The sequence below is a fragment of the Lepisma saccharinum genome, chromosome 3 (assembly GCF_977018435.1).
Source record: "Lepisma saccharinum chromosome 3, izLepSacc3.1, whole genome shotgun sequence".
Lineage (NCBI taxonomy): Eukaryota > Metazoa > Arthropoda > Insecta > Zygentoma > Lepismatidae > Lepisma > Lepisma saccharinum.
In genome coordinates, this window is record NC_139231.1 from 104,305,468 (window position 1) to 104,323,449 (window position 17,982).

Genomic DNA, 17,982 nt, shown 5'->3' on the forward strand with positions numbered 1-17,982 from the left:
TGAATATGCAAAGCTATAATACGGGAACTATGAAACAGTGCCTCGCACACAATGTTGCCACATTTCGAGAAACAAAAGAGTATTTCATTTATAAATGTGCCAGAATTTTGTTTCCATCATCCACTATGTTTCATTGTTTCTCTCTCTTTTTCTTTATCCTCCCTATTTTGTTCTTTCTATCTATATTTCTATTTTCTCTTTCTTTCTCTCTCTTTTCTTTCTTCCTCTACCAGTCTCTTCCTTTCCTTCTTTCTGATCCTTCTCCATTTCTACCTTTTCATCTCTGTCTCTCCCTTTCCATATTTCTCATTGTCTCTTTCTCTCCATCTTTCTTTCTCTTCTTTTCCGCTCCTCTCCCCCTTTCCCACATCGCGCTGCGACGCCAGGGGTCCCGGGTTCGAATCCAGCTCGGGCATGATTGTTTGTAAATGTCCATTCATCAATTTCATCATTTCATCACTCATCCCCATCTTCGCAAATTAGCCAAGAGGCAAAAACAGCGAAGTGAAATAAAAACAAATCAATCAATCAATCTCTCACTTTCCTTCCTTCTATTTCTGTATGTTTTTCCCTCTGTTTCTCTGCTATATTCTCTGTCTTTAACTCCCTTCTCATACGTGCGTGTTTCTAGCTATGCTGTACAGTGTTGAATCTGGCAACTTTACTCCGGGGGGAAATCAAACTTCACGAGGGAATATCATAGACGTCAAATTATATTAGCAATAATACAATATTCAATACTAATATTTTTAAATTTCACCTTGCTTCTGATATGTATTTCAATAAAGTATAATCAACTATAATTAACTATAATTTTAAGAGTGAAATTATGAGAATCAATAAAATAATATTATAGCATGTAATAATTTACATTTACAGCAAACTAAGACGTCCAGGCCTTCTACAGCATATCTGTGGATGACATAATCGATTAAACTTTCTGTGGATTTGACACCCTCACACAAGCTTGAAGCGTATCCTGATCTATCCTATTTCTTAATTTAGCATTTATCAAAATGGATGATAATTTAAATTCCTTCATTTTTTTTACTTTTAATTTTTAAGAAGTCTAAATCAGTGCTTATTAACACGGAAAAAAAGCAGTACGTTCTACGTTCAATTAAAGTGAATGAAAGTGAACATGATTCTAAAATTTCTAAGCTATTGTTGAATGATCGGCCAGGTTAATGAAATTTTCGGGTTGGATTCCCTCCCCCCCCCCTCCTCCGGGACACCCACTGAATTCATCACTCATGCTGTAAATTATTTTGAAATTTTCTCCTGTTGGCGGGCTGATTATTTTACCGTCACCTCCCTAATGGCGACGCCCCTCCTTGTCTGTGTTCCGGTGAAGAGAGAAGCAACCAGAGAGGCTCGCTTCGCAGGATTCCATCCAAAACAGGAACCTCATCATATTCTTGAGGCGAAACTCGCCATATCAACCCTTAAAATCTGGGTAGTAGTTTTATCTGCTTGAATATCACATCAATCTTGTGCGCTGATGTCTCGTCACTCTGTTTTCTTTTTCGCCCAACGCTGATGGACCCTGAGAGTGTAGCTCTGTCTTCCTATCCAGCTGTATCTCATGCCAACAGCTGATGGCACCGAGAATCATTAGAGAATCATCAGGAATCCACGTCCATTGAGTGTGACGACACAAAGGCTATACCTCAGATCTCTGGCAATCTTTGTTAATATTTTCTCGGACTTTGTCGTTTTCTGTCTGTAAAAACAAGCTTCATTCTTGCTTATAGGCTACGGGGGTGTGCGTAGGATTTGATTTGGGAAGGGACTAGCTTCCTATCTCCGTTGGTAAGAATGTCCAAGTTCACAGGCTTTTGCGTTTGAATTCTTTTATTACCATACGTATATTGCAAGCCTATCTGCATATTCAATACAAGAAATGGGATTATAAAAAATAAATATAAACTTCGTACTCAATTTCTTTCTTTTTCTTCTATTTAATTTTACACGTAGGTTTAATTTTAAAGAAGACAACGTAAATTTATCAAAGAAATAAAGTGTGATAAGTATGCTATGAGTCATGTGATAGCCTAGTGGAAAAGGTTGTTCCTTTGTAATCAAGTTTATCTGGGGATCCCGACTTCGAACCATTGAAGTATATTGCCCTTTTCAACAGTCCCGATTAGCCTATCTGAGCACAAAGTGGATTTTAAACAAACTTTGCCTTTGATAGTGAAACAGTGTGCTGATATGGTATAGTAAACACATACCTCAGACTAAAAGCAGGTTCATTACGAACCTGGTACCCTACATGATATCACAGACACTTTTACAGAATATGAATAGTCGAGAACGAAATATTGTTTTGGGATATATGTAGCCTATTATTATATTTTCACATTTCACATTTCCTTAAATTTACGTTCATAACTTATGTGTGATATTACAACAAAATATTTCAATGCACTTTATTACTTTTTACATGTAAATTTGTAAAGGCCGCAGCTTTAACCGGCCTTACATACACCCTTATTTACGTGCCACTGGCTGCAAACTTTATCTATTGACAAGGAGATGTTAATTTGCGTAACATTTCTAAACATAAGAAATTTCATCCTTTTCGTGATTAAGCTTTGAAACTTGTAATTGTTGTTCGGGGAAGTTTTCTAATTACATTTGAGTGAAACCCTTATTGTTATGTGCAGAATTATGATAATGTTTCGCAACGTATCGAAGTCAAGCAAGTGGAGTTCCACTCCTGCTCATTAGGTTGATGAAATATAGTTGTATGAAAGGACGAAGAAAGTTGAACCGAACTATTGTTACGTGATAAATTAAATTTGTGAGAAGCAACCCAAAAGATATTTTATAATTATTTTAGGTTTTCAACTAACTCCACTCATATTTTCCTTGCTGTGTTCTGAGAGATTTATGTAGAACATTTGTTCTGCTTTGTGTTTGGGCAATGTAACTTGTTTTTCTTAGCTTCACGACAAATGGAATAGATCAGCTTGGATAGACGTGAGAACAGTATAATAAGTGAGCCTGGTTATTTTGTACAAAAGCAACCTTAAGCATTGTTGTCACAAAGAGATCATCGAATATAATATAAACTCTTAGTTTATACATTATATATAACATGTATGTATACTCACACGTATATTCATATATATGTCTGCATGTTGGCTCAGTGGCCGAGAGCGTTAAACGGTCGACTTTCGGACTCGCCATCGAAGTTCTCTGGTTCGAGTCCCGACATGTGCATGGGGGTTCTTTGTAAATGTCCGTTCATCAATTTAATCTAATCATCACTCACACTCATCGTCGCGATTAGCCAACAATGGAAGGAAAGTGACGTACGTACATAAACGGAAATTTGAGTTGTGATAAGTTTTGGACTATTTCTTCACACCATACTAGTAGCCCGGGTGTTCCGAGTTATCACATAACTAACAGTGTTGCCACATCAGAGAAAAAAATGGTTTAAATTAAATATGTTTAGTTTTATTGCACATTTTAATCCTACGTTAAAAAATTCTTATAAAATTTGTACGAGCAATTGTAAAAATGTTGTATAATATAGACGTAAAGAAAAACTAAATATTTTAGAAGGATACCGTATAACTAACGAACAAGACAACATCGAAATTTCAAGTTTGTGCATGAACATACTTAAATTTATTATATAGTATTTCATACAACACAATGTTGAAGCATTGCTGATCATATGATGTGATGTATCTTGTACACTTTTTAGGTGATTCTTGAATTTGTTCCAGCACAGAACTTGAATGTCTTACTTCATTGTTGCAATAAATTAGTAACTCGCAATGTTCACTAGTTGTAGTTATACAGGGTGTCCCACGAACGGCGCAACTGGGATTTAAGAGTGGCGTTACTTTGTAACCGAAACCTGTACATACATAAGTCATACACCAAATGTTATCCCTGTCCAAGTAGATATTTTTAAACATAGAAACAACAAACGGGGTGCAGTGTTGTTCATGCAGTGTTACCAAATGTAAGTGAAAGTGTAAATTTATTTTTCCACAAAGCATGGAAAATTGCATGTCAAACATTCGTACGGAAATTTGGACGTCAATTTCCACCTTGGGTAGGTGGACTATTTCGCCATCTATAGTTCAGAGAAGAAAACCGATCGTTTTCGCGTATAGCCAATCCTGAAATGCCTCGTAAAGGCATACCGGTCCAAATGGGTGTTTTAAAAAAAAATATGAGGTACAGTGGCAACACTGTTGATGTTTGACGGCAACAAAAGGTGTGTTTTGTAATGGGGATTGTTACTTGACCAGTGTCGAGAATTTTGACTGTTGACATATCTATTTAAGTGGAACCATGCTTCATCCGTGAAAAAAACCTTATCCAAAATATTCACACCATTGTCTCTAATAAAATTTCTAAACCACTAGCAGTATCTTACACGTGCACCTTTGTCTGCTTCCTTCAGTTCTTGCACAGCCTGTACCTTATATGCACGTAGGTGCAATTGTTTTACGCTCGGTGAGTTGTTGTTTTTGATACACCTGACTGTGCAGCAAGTTTACGAACAGATTTCCTGGGAGATTGTGATATTCTCTGCTCCACATCCTGCAGCACACCTTGTGTCAAAACTGGTGGTTGTCTGTGGTAGGGTTTGTCATTAACTGATTCTGTTTCACGAAATCTGGAAACAAGTCGATATATCGTCGAATTTTCTGGAACACTGTTATTCGGATATTTCTCGCGAAACACAGTTTTTACACTAGCGTACGATTTTGAACAAAAATAATGTTCCACAATGAACACCCTCTCTTCCAAAGAGTACTTCATTTCACAGAACAATTCTAATCTTCTCCTACGAACAATGCGAAATGCAAGGCTAAAACAGTTCTGAGTACACAACTAACTGATTCTTTTGTTCTCGTTCGGTGGGCGCTCTTATCGCATTGCATGGTTGCCAGGAGTAGGTAAGTAACACTTTTTTCACCATAATTTTCATTTTCTTTTTTTTCCTGTTTCCAGTATTTCCATGGCATAGACCATCACTAAACACACCTTTTGTTGCCTTCAAACATCAACAGTGTTGCCACTGTACCTCATTTTTTTTTTTAAAACACCCATTTGGACCGGTACGCTTTTACGAGGCATTTCAGGATTGGCTATACGCGAAAACGATCGGTTTTCTTCTCTGAACTATAGATGGCGAAATAGTCCACCTACCCAAGGTGGAAATTGACGTCCAAATTTCCGTACGAATGTTTGACATGCAATTTTCCATGCTTTGTGGAAAAATAAATTTACACTTTCACTTACATTTGGTAATACTGCATGAACAACACTGCACCTCGTTTGTTGTTTCTATGTTTAAAAATATCTACTTGGACAGGGATAACATTTGGTGTAAGACTTATGTATGTACAGGTTTCGGCTACAAAGTAACGCCACTCTTAATTCCCAGTTGCGCCGTTCGTGGGACATCCTGTATTACAGTACTTCTAAACTATACACGTTGTACAAAAGCCATTGGTAAATTTGATGCAATCAATGCCTATCCAAGTCTGAACGACAACTATCGTAATTTCTAATAATAAGGTAAAGTTCTCCGTGCATAGATCACCGTGCCATGGAGGCACATTTAGGGGATGTTGGGGGGCAGGGCCCCACACATTCTGGATCTCAACCATTTTGGGGATGATGGGATACGCACCACGCTCCGGCCGCCTTCCCCCTCCCCACGACTCACGGGGTAGCTTCCAGGTACCCATTGATTTGAGACTGGATGTACCCAGAGCCGCTTTATGCGGGGACAAGGTCACCCACCCCGGAAATAATACCCGGGTATCCCGCGTGGCAGTCAGACACCATACCGACTAGACAACCCCGGCATTTCTAATAGTGTAATTTAAAAAGATCGATGGCTAAGCTGGAATTGTTGTTGTGCATTTCTGTTCCAGAATATTATGCTGATGTTTAAGTACGTCTCTTTTTAGTCTGATCCTTGTAGCTCCCAGCGAAGCTTCACTGGCAGCCACTCAGATTTCCCAGTGGCTGGTGCTGAACGCCTCGGAGCTGCCCCCGAGCCCCCGCGAGAACAGAGGCGCCGCCAGCCTTCAGGCCACTCCCGTTGGCAATGACGTCGTCAGCAGAAACATCTCGATGATTCTGGAGAATCTCCTGAAGAACTACGAGAACAGCCAACTGCCGACGCATGGGAAAGGTACGGAGGATTTTTGGTTTATGATGTTAGGTGGCAAAAAGAGATGATTCGTTTTCAAAACACTGTCTGAAGTGAAATCACAAGGGAATTTTCATTGATTTATATAAATATGTACAGGTGAGTTCTACTTCAATGGTAGGCTGTACCGATGTTTTTGTTTTTTTTAAATCCTAAACATATACAGGCAAAACTCTATCTTGATCCCTAATGTTCATTGAAATGTTTATTAAATTTCTCACAGAGCCTAATCGGGGTTGAAGTTTCACATTTCAAAACAAAAATCTGAAACATTTACACTCATTATTCTATATCGATGAAGAGGAAATTTAATTTTGTCTTCCGAGAAGAATGAAGGAGAGATTCTGAAAGTATGAACAAGAAGGGATCTGGCTCAGATGTAGAAGGGCAAAGGCTCTCTTCCTAGCTCCAAACACGAGTCGAAACTTGAGCACCATAGTGTATCTATAATTTAAATTGTACTGATAATAATCACATTCATAATATTCATTGTTTTGGGGAAAAGGTGCAAAACTAATTTAATATAAAGGATATTTTAAGTGTTTTACAAATGTCCCTAAATGCAAGTAACGCCAACAATGTAATCGCTTAAGTCCTTTTTCAGGATTTCCAACAATTGTGAGGACTAATATATTGATCAGAAGCATGGGACCTATCTCTGAACTTGATATGGTAAGTATAGCTATGATCAATACTCGTGCAAAGATTTCAATTGGTAATACCGCCGGTTCCAATACATTACAAAATTTGCAGTTTATTTGAAACAATATTTTCAAAAAATTGGACCGATCATGCTACTGTACTTATTAGCAGAATGACATAGTGAATGTCGTTCCTTTCTGTTAGTGACACCACTCTAAAAACTTTAAAATAAGATATACGCCAATACACTCCAATAAGACCTTTAAATAACACCAATCCTCCCAAATTGTGGTTTCAAGGTCGGTAACTCAATTTAAAAGATTTTAGAATTTCTATGTTGTCAGTGTATCCATAATGTCAGCACTCAGCATAATGTAATGTAAATTATTAAATGGGCACTTTAATAGCTTCATTATGTAACGATGACTTACTACTCTAACACGAAAATATTTAAAATTTATGGTGCATGAACGTCTGCAGTTTCTTTCCAGGGATGGGCAAGGAAGGTATTTTTTCCAGGGCGGGGAGGGAGGTAGGGCAAATGAGGCACCTTTTACCCATAATAGTATTGTCCCCTCAAAATACATTGCTTCAGTTTGAAGTTATCATGTTCCCGCAACGTACTTGCAATAATTAACATATATTACTATGCTCAAATGAAATTATATGTTTAAAATATGTAATTTTTGGTTGACTTTCCAGAGTTGCACATGACCTCCACCTTGCTCCCCGTCCGGACGTTCAAGGTATGGTGGAAGGTAAAATGTGAGAGATAATTACCTCTTAGCAAAAAATTAATTTCTCTCGGTGCCTAATGGTAAAACATAATGTAAAGTTAAGTAATTGAACTTTCAAAAGATAGCTTATGTTATGTGTACGTATACGCACGGGTATGATTTCAAAATGACATATAATATTTGTGTATGACGATAATTACAAAGGTTAGCATCAGACAACTGCCATTAGTATTATTTAGACTCTCCTCTGTTTCCAGGACTATTCCATGGACTGCTACTTCCGTCAGTACTGGAGAGACTCCAGGTTGAGCTTTGTGGGGCCAATAGAGAGTCTCAGCTTGAGCATCAAGATGTTGGAGAGGATCTGGAGGCCAGACACCTTCTTCCACAACGGGAAGAACTCCTACGTGCACACCATAACGGTCCCCAACAAGCTGCTGAGAATTAGTCAGGAGGGAGACATTCTTTACTCGATGAGGTAGGATATGCACTAGGAGCCTGAGTCCATTTTATGTAATAATTATTTTCCCACAATTGATGCATGCGTCACTTCAGATCCAAAAAATATAATATAAGCTTAGTTCAGCGCTCTCGTGTAAAATAAATACTTCTCCTATATGAAGAAATTAGAATGTAGAAATGCTCATGAATGTCGTCGCAGAACAAGCTGTCATTTTTCCAACAATTGACGCATGCGTTCACGAGACGCCTCTGTAACATTTCATGTTAAAGTTTTCGTTTCGCTTAGCCTATTGGATGTTAAATTGAGCTTTGTCCAACTTCATCGCTTCAGTGATACATCTTCCAAAGTTATATGTACGCGTATAAGTGCAATGCATATTTCATTCTCGCTTAGTTCCCCAAATTCAGTATTAGTTATTAAATTATTGAAAAGTTAGTAAAGATTTGTGACTCGATCAGGATTTTAATTTTCAACTTTCTGGCATTTTTCGCGTCAACAATGAAGCTATTTGATTTCTCAATATAACATCTGGCGCCATTATAACTTCTAACTCTTGCTGTTCCCTGTTGCCCGATCCCAATTAAATTGAACTACAGTTCTCAAGTGAGTCGAATGTATTAATTTCCTTACAATCACTTATTATGAGAGGTAGCGTAGAAATAAGACATCTAAGTCTATCAAGTTGAGTAATTCTTTGTGTGTTTCTACTGTCTACCGAAACACTTTTTATGATGTTTACTGCTTATTTCTGAACAGTTGTCCCGTAACAGAGCAACTAGAGAGAGCACAGAATGAAACATCTGTGCAAGAAAAGCCTCTATATATCATGACTTTCCATGATCAAATTCGACACAGTGAGGAGACTGTGGAAAGAAATCATAATTTAAAATTGTTTGTTAAATTGTATCCCATGTAACCTTCCTCCCTCCAACAAATAATGCCCTCTCTCAGAATCAATGGATGATTAGTATCATTACGGGAATTCAACATTCCCTCTCCAATTATACGACATTTTTGCATTTGTTTAATGAATTCTGTCTCATGTTTCATTCGGTTCCACAAAAGGATAGATTACTTGAAATAATAGGCTCAATTGCAATTCCCTTAACGTTATTCCCAAGGGAAGCCGGTGTATAGCTTTCTATAAAGTCTGCTTGCAACTTACGGGCTACATAGCATGAATTCTTGAAAGTCTTGCTTTCAAGTCCAGCTTATGCTCAGATGGGTTAAACTGTTAGGACCTACAGTTTAAAGTAAGATGCGATCCACTGTGCAATCTGCTTTCAATTGCAAGCCGACGGCGGCATGGATTCTTATTTTCATTGTCTTTAACAAACATCCTAACTTAAACTAAACGCAGTGGCGGCGATTAGAGGGGCGAGGGGGCAGTTGCCCCACACTTTTCGCCACATTTGCCCCACACTATGCTAAACCTAATATACAAAAATAAATATACTGTCTTTGCCCCTCAAGTTTTGGCACCTTGCCCCACCCCCGGTTTGGAACCCAATCGCCGCCACTGACTAAAGGTATGGTGTTAACGTAACATAAATAGCAGCAGATGAAGCTAATTGCAACGAAAAGATAATTATGTCAATGCAGTGTTTCGATATTCACCATTATCCGTAGGAATGAGCCTCCCCGATGGCGTAGTAGTAACGTCGTCTCCTTCTAATGAAGGGGTCTCGAGCTCGATACCCGGTGGAGGAACCCTGCACAGTGGTTAGGATCCCACTTTAAAGAAGTGTAGGTGCGGTCTCGATTAGCCTATCTGTGCATAAAGTGGACTTAAAACAACAATTCATTATCCGTGGCCAAGGTTGTTGTGATATAGAAGTGTTAGAAGGTCATATGCATTTTAGCATTGCATTGAACATGTATTCTGTCCAAGTTCACAGTCTTCCGACTGTATCGGGATTTATTACGAAATAACTAGCCAAGAGGTCCACATTCATAATATACAGAAAATTATTGGAAGTTGACAAGTGTAATAATAGTTACTTTCCTTTGCTCCACAGGCTAACCATCAAAGCAAAATGCCCCATGGAACTGAAGAACTTTCCCATGGATTTTCAGTCCTGCCCTCTAGTTTTCGGTAGTTGTAAGTGTTTATTTCAAGTTCTGAATATATACATGAAGCACTCAGAATGCAAGTGTTGTAAGTCCAATAATAATTAAATAATCTGGTCGACAATTGCTAAGGAACAAACACATATTGACCCATATCTTTTTCATACACAACTTCGTGTCAGTTTGTTGCCAGAAAGAGACCAGTAGAGGGCAGAATGAGCGCAACGATTCCTTGCTGTCCTGTACTGGTCTCTTTCTGGCAACAAACTGACACGAAGTTGTGTATGAAAAAGATATGGGTCAATATGTGTTTGTTCCTTAGCAATTGTCGACCAGTATATTTGCGAAATAGGGTTTGAATGTGTTAGCCACAATGAGAGTATTTCAAAGGACCAGTAAAAAGAAATAATCCCATAGTTGAACTGTTTGTCGCTATGTGGCAGCACTTTGCAGAACCAGTTGACTGTTGTTTCATAAATAACTCGAAAACAGTTTTATGGACTTAAACCACTTATATTCTGAGTGCATCCAATAACTTTATACACAAAATGTAAATGATTCGTTGCATGATGTTACACAGTGACACATTTAGATCTATTTCCATGGAAGTTAATATTATTTATATTATTTCTATTCCTAATGTAAGAGTAGCGTTTTACAAAGTAAGATTTCAAATGAACAAGTGATGATAGTCAGATAATCACAGTTCTTTTATCGGTTTGAGGATACTTTGAAGGGCTCAAGTCCGAAAACACGTTACATACGCCAATAATACTAAAGTACTAACGGTTATTTTTACCTTACTTTTTCAGATAACTTAGTGGTAAATCAAGAGAAACAAGGCATATTGTCTTTCAAAGACTTGCATATAATTTGTTAACACCTGACGCACTATTTCTAGGAAATCAGGAGAAAATTTGTAGTTACAGAATCATTAAAACCCATCCTAAAATTCCAATGGGATTCCCTTTAGGCAGACAAACCAGGTAATGGTAAAAGTTAATAGACAATACATAATATGAGATCAATGTTTGGATAGGGTAAGTAGCAGGAATTACAACGTTTATTCAGTAAGTCCCTAAAAATATAAAATTCTGTCTGTGAATCTCTGGATTCCTGTTCTTTCACGCTGCATAAATTTCAAACATGCAAACACCTACTGAGGAAACCTGAGAAACATACAACAGGTTCTTGATAGACCTAGACAATGTGTAGTTCTAGGAAAATGTGTCTGATGATCAGTTTCTCAAGATTTCATCACCTGAAAAGTTGAGCTCTAACAAATCTTGCATCGTTCCAGGCTCCTTAATTGACTCTGTAAGGCGGTGATATATGGACCTCAATCTGTTCTCTGCACGAGATAAATTGCTTCAGACCTTGGTTACGTATATCATCCTGTCTCTTTTCAAGAACTCCTCATCCGAACATTAAACATAAAATTGATACTGAAGGTGAGATGAGGTGAGATATGTTCTCCATTGTGGACGCAATGAAAGAAAAAGATGGGATTCTGAAAAATAATTTGAATGGTATTTTCTCCAGGATTTTTTTTTACAAATAGCCTAACGTTGTGGTTGAATAATTCTAATATCGAGTTCGAATCCTGGTTCAGGCATGTACATCTGTTATATTGTTTCATTCGTTTGCTAATTATTCTCAAGCGATGCGCAGGATAAATGCACATAATTCAGAAAAACATTGTTTTTTTAAAAAATAATTTTGCAAGTATGACCTTTGGAATATGAGGCATAATACATTTGCTTTAAATATTATAACTGATAAGAAAACAATTTCTCAAATTGTAATTATTCCATCTCCCGTAACTGAGTTAAAGAGGAAGTGAGAGCTTATAGACATTGTGGAAACCTCCATTGCATTTATTTTCTATAAAACTGAGAAACCAAGGTAACATTTGGAATTAACAAATGAAATAAACTAAAGCTCTACAAGAGATGTACTCACTGGTTCTCACGTACTTCTACCAGAAATTATATCCACGCAATATGTTGTACTTATCCTTATCTTCATTTTAAGTAACATCCTACATTTGGATAAGACAGCTTTAACCCTTCCGATTACAGAGGGTGCTGATAAAAGACCGGGACGGAGCCGAGAATGAGGCTGGTGTCTGAAAAATCAGCGCCAGACAGAGGCTGACTGTCCGACACCACTCCTACTTGCAATATTTCTTCCCACGTGCATAAACTAAGATTTACTTACCGGAGCAACCAATTTATTCCTAATAGCCATTTCTGTATTCCAGACGCGTATACCGCCCAAGAGTTGGTTTATCAGTGGCAGGTTGGAAAAAGCGTCAGTTTCGTGGCTGGGATGACGCTGTCCCAGTTCGATCTCATAAGCAGTCCACAACGAAACCTCACGGTCAAAAGGCGAGAAGGTAGGTTTGGCAAACTATTTACACTATTTTTACTTTTGATTGACTATACTTTATCTCTAAGTATGCTGAAAAAAATGAAATATTAATACTAATTTTTACACGGAAATTCCAGAGAATTTTTTTCTTCATTCCTAATTCATGAAAAGTTATTTGTACACTACAACAGCTTACTATCTATTCAACAATTGTCTTCAACAAGATAAAGCAAGTGCTTTGTTCTTCTGCAACGAAACTAAGCAGGGCAAGAGGAGTATGTAACAAATATAATGACATATCCAGAGCTTGGTTGGTGGGTTCTTCTCATTTGATCCAGCTTTACTTTTAAAAGTTGGTTGTTAAAATATAAGGTATAACCCTTTCCTACGATCATATATCCCCCTAGCAAAAATCCTGATAACCACACCGAATAAATCGTCACTACCAAGACAATGGAGCAATCTTAGAAAAAGATAAGTTTACCAGGCCATTCTCTTGTTTGGCATCTCCAAAAGGGTAAAGTTGCGTATCTCAAACCACACCGGTTGACGTAACTCGGAAAGTAAGAACAAGGGTCCGGGCATACAGAAAAGGCATGCTCTCCTGAAACATCGTGAAGATTAGGAAAAACTGAGATACTCCTCATTGTCTAGGTAAGGACGAATATCTCTTAAAGAGGGTGTCCAACGTTATTTGGCCATGAAGGGAACACCATGTTAAGAGAGAATTCATGTCGTTGGAGATTTTCTGTTCGGCAGATTAGTTTCTCAATGAATGTCGTTTTGTCGCCCAGTATTTATGACATAAGGTTTACAGGGTAAGTTTGTAGATACAGATATCCTGTGGCTCACAAAAATGTTATGAAAATATTTTCACTGCTTAAAACTATTTAACATATAGCTGTTTACAATTTTCCAGTATGTATATATGTATGTAACCCTAGGCGCTGGAATTTCAGAGTAAATAAAGGACGATTGAATTCATGCCAAGCATTTTCAAGTGACAATTGTGTTTGTTTGCGACAACTTGCATGCTACTTAAAAGCATTGTTAATTTCTATGAAATTTCAAATGTAGTTTCATGTTGCTTCTAGGTGTATTTTCCGTCCTGCAAGTGAACTTCAACCTCCAGCGCCACACGGGCTACTTCCTCATCCAGGTGTACGTCCCCTGCATCCTGATCGTGGTCATGTCGTGGGTCTCCTTCTGGATCCACAGGGAGGCCACAAGCGACAGGGTGGGGCTAGGTAAGCAAGCAGGGTTCTGTTCGCTGTGTCAGGTACTTTGAGATGAAAGTCCTCCGTGCGACAGGAATAACGAGAGTGTTGTCACCCGCAGGCATCACCACGGTGCTCACGCTGTCGACCATCAGCCTGGACAGCCGGACGGACCTGCCCAAAGTGAGGTACGCCACTGCCCTGGACTGGTTCCTTCTCATGAGTTTCTTCTACTGCATCGCCACGCTCCTGCAGTTCGCCGGAGTTCACTACTTCACGAAGGTAGGAGTTCTCTCTCTCTCTCTCTCTCTCTCTCTCTCTCTCTCTCTCTCTCTCTCTCTCTCTCTCTCTCTCTCTCTCTCTCTCTCTCTTCGCATGACTCTCTAGAACAGTGGCGGAATTGTGTTTATAAGTGGTGGTAGGTGGTATTTCTTACATGTCTACTACACAATGTAGATAATAAGAAAATACTACTTTCTCATGAGTATCTCATTTAAATGTAATGAAGTTATTTGGCGATCGTCATCTTACAAAGGTACAAGTATATCTGTTTCTCTTACTGCTTTAGCAAAGCTTAAAATTCTTTTCATAGCTGACGAACAGTTCCCAGTATCTTAGACTTACTTCTCCGTTTCTGATTTCACCACAGGGGACATAAAAGTTGTAGGTTTAGAAGACAACTTTAGTTTTTATTCTCTTTTCTTAGCGATATTAGGTACTTTAACTAAAGCCTTTGTTTAGAATTGCTACTGGTATATGTACTAATCCGAACCATATAACTTTTACTGTTAAATTACATTTATTGTATGCTTTTAATACAAAAAAGCCCATGCGTTTGGGTTACTTTTTTCCCTTTAATATCTTATGCAACATTTTTACGCAGTATGTGGATTCAAATGCCGTTAGAGAAAGTAAATCGTAATTTTACTAATATTTTCACAACGAATGTCGGACGTTTTCTCTAATAATTCGGAAAATTATATCGGCGTATTATACGCTGCCCTCTACCCCCAAAGAATTTAAACATAACGACTCATAGGATTTTCACAACTATTTGTGAATTACTTCATATCGTTTCAGGTGGGGAGCGGGGAGATTCCTTTGAATGATGATGACGTGGAGGACTCCGAAATCGAAGACAACGGGAGAAATTCGCCGACGTCTTTGTCTGCAAGAAAGCGTCGGAAAAGCGCATTAATTTGTCCAATATACAATGTAAGTATTTATCCGCCAATGCATTGTTACTGTCTGAGTGTGTAATCTGAAAAAGTGATCATATTGGATGCATAACTAGTTTAGATTGAACATATTATTGGAGCAGAAACTATTGCACCAAACTTGATAAATATGTGCAAATGTATATTATTTAAATTTAGAGTTTGTGTTCAATATAAACCTGCAACATATACTCTGGTTGTATTTACCCATTTTTAAAAAATCAGCATATCTTTTTACGTCCATTTTTAACATTGGACGTTTTTTACTGAATTTTTCATTCAGTTGGTAAAATATTACAATTCTTAATTTAATTGCTCACTTGGTAGCGTCAATAATATTGACATTACTGCTACCAATATGTTTAATCTTAAGATGCTGGTGGAGTATGAAGAGACCCTAGTCCGTATTCTTATTTTGAACCTGTCAAACCATAATGAACCTTGTCTTATACTATTATTTCAGGGCCATAGTAGGAAGTCCTGTGTTCTTCAGTCCCTATTGCTTCACGGTAGAATCTACATATTTTATACTCCATTTTGTATTTCAATATTTGTACTATTACACTTTCTTCGATGACTTACGCAAAAACTTCCGTTTCTAGTTATTTGAACTGGACTTTGGTATTTTCCAGTGATATATTCTCCTTTTTTACTTATAAACTCCATAAATTTCTGAAAGAATATCCAATTGATTAGTATCTTGAGTATAATTTACCATTCGTCTTTTGCAGTGGCGGCGATTGGCTGCCAAAACTGAGGGATTTCCCTTGGTAGGTAAGTTTAGTAATAAGAGGCCATAGATCAGGGCCAAAAAGTGGGGGGGGGGGGCGACTACTTCCCCCAACGCCTCCCTAATTGCCGCCACTGCTTGTTTGTTGTTTTTATCCTGAACTTTTAGCTTCACAGTTGTTGTGTTAACCCTGCAATACTGAAGTTGGCTTGTACCGTGCGTCCATTTCGATCTGCAGCCGAGAGATCGGGAGAAGCGTGGCGGGCGGCACTGACGGAGATGCCGACATTTGCGGCCTGAAATGCCCGCTTATTTTTATGGACATATGCAGACATTTATATAAATATTGCAAAACGAGTACTAACCTGTGTTATAAGAGTATGGTTTTAATTTTAGTAGCTTAGTGACTGTATGTGCCGATGATTTTGACACGCCCACCTCTTGTGAAACACGGCGTAGAGGTTTGTTTGGAGAACGTTCTAACGCTGCACCAATATCATCGAGTTTTGCTTCGGTTAGAATCCGTCGTTTTTGCTTAGGTGTTTTAAAATTTAACGATACAGTTTCTCGTAATTTAAGGACAAGATGTCTAACCGTATCTCTGTGTGGAGTTGAAACGCCTGGAAATTTCTGTACAAATTACCTACACACGTCTCGACACGAGTTTGTTTTCACGTAGGTACGTGTCATACATAAAAAAATCTTTGTTCTAACGTGAATCTTGCGGCTGGCATTCCAATCGTCTCACTGACACGTCACACATACACACTACAATAACACAAACAAGTAACTGCAAGTAACCAAGAATAACACTCTTGCGCACAGTACGAAATTAACACGCTCTTGGTTTACATTGCTCGCCAATATATTTACAACTCTGTCTTCTTCTAGTCGCGAAGGAACAAAAAACTCGAGCTCGGATATTTCGGATTGCAAGGAAGCTCACGAAAACCATTCACTTTTATCGGTTTCGTCTGCAGTTTAATCCTGATACAGTGTTGCACATTCGAAACCTCCAAACGATTCCCATCGCCACAAAACTCTTTCAAGGATATAAACTTAAACAGGACGTTACTGGTCAAAACTATGATTAAAATGCTTTATTATCTGTGGCTCTTAACATCGTTTCTATAGCGTATTTATTTGTGTATATAAGAGCAGAACTTGGATGAATTACAGAAGAACTTTTGCGTGTTATAACACAGGTTAGTGATCGTTTTGCAATATTTATATAAATGTCTGCATATGTCTATAAAAATAAGCGGGCATTACAGGCCGCAAATGTCGGCATCTCCGTCAGCGCCGCCCGCCACGCTTCTCCCGATCTCTCGGCTGCAGATCGAAATGGACGCACGGTACTTGTTGGCGTTATCGCACTTGTGACTATTATAATTATTGTTCTTGCCATGGCAGAAAATCCATTGCGAACGGTCGACACGACACGGCACAGCACAGCACAGCACAAACCGGTATCGATGAGGAAATCAAATGGGACTTAGCCCATTACGAGTCCCAGGCTCCATTAGTCACGCTTCGGTTCAGCTGACGTTCGTAATGGGTTACTTCTAATTCGATTTCCTTAAAATCGCTTCGTCTGATGCCAATCTGTGCTGTGTTGTGCTGTGCTGTGCTGTGTCGTGTTGTGCCGTGTCGTGCCGACCGTTCGAAATGGGATTTCTGCCTATAATAATTACAGTCCTGGATGTTTCCAGCAACCTGGCAGCTACGGGGCGACACCAGTGGAGGGCTCATCGACGTCGGAAGAGATTCCCAACCTGCGGATGGTGGAGCGGCAGACACAGACGGAGCACCACGTGCCCTGCTGGAGGCAGCTGTTCTACTGCCTGTTGGGCGACGAGAAGTTCAAGAAGCAACGCCAGAGGGAGGCTGGGAAGATCAAGGGTCACGTGAACAGCGTGTCCAAGATAGACAGTGTGTCCAGGGTCCTTTTCCCGACAACCTTCGTGCTCCTCAACCTCTTCTACTGGATCGGATACGTCAACTACCAAGAGTCGTTCGCTTGGAAGGAAATCTAGTCTCAAAGTTTATATGGTTGCATTACACGACACTCGCCTCCTAAAAGCTTTGAGAAAAGCTGTTTTTTTAGTGGTAAAGTTAAGGCATATGCCCCTTTTTCCACTCAACCACTATTAACTTACATTTCACTTCTTCAGTTGTTTTTTTTTAAAGTAACTATTAACATTTCTCACTTTCAAGGAAAAGATTCATTCAAGAAGAACAAATAAAAATTACATAGAAACATATTTTAAGCTTACACAGGCATAAATCTATACAAACCAACAACATAATAATATGGTTTAAAGAAATAACGTA

General features: G+C 38.6%; 1 protein-coding gene across 1 annotated transcript in view; it reads left to right on the plus strand.

The window, feature by feature from the left end:
- LOC145985930 (gamma-aminobutyric acid receptor subunit alpha-2-like) overlaps positions 1-17,715 on the plus strand; it is a 54,947-nt gene extending 37,232 nt beyond the window's left edge. Inside the window, exons 2-10 of the mRNA XM_083120070.1 lie at positions 5,955-6,181; positions 6,804-6,871; positions 7,836-8,056; positions 10,060-10,142; positions 12,375-12,509; positions 13,579-13,731; positions 13,823-13,983; positions 14,782-14,916; positions 17,361-17,715. Coding sequence (XP_082976196.1) covers positions 5,955-6,181; positions 6,804-6,871; positions 7,836-8,056; positions 10,060-10,142; positions 12,375-12,509; positions 13,579-13,731; positions 13,823-13,983; positions 14,782-14,916; positions 17,361-17,684 — 1,507 coding nt within the window. The 3' untranslated portion in view covers positions 17,685-17,715. The remainder of the gene's footprint in view (positions 1-5,954; positions 6,182-6,803; positions 6,872-7,835; positions 8,057-10,059; positions 10,143-12,374; positions 12,510-13,578; positions 13,732-13,822; positions 13,984-14,781; positions 14,917-17,360) is intronic.
- The last annotated feature ends 267 nt before the right edge of the window (positions 17,716-17,982 follow it).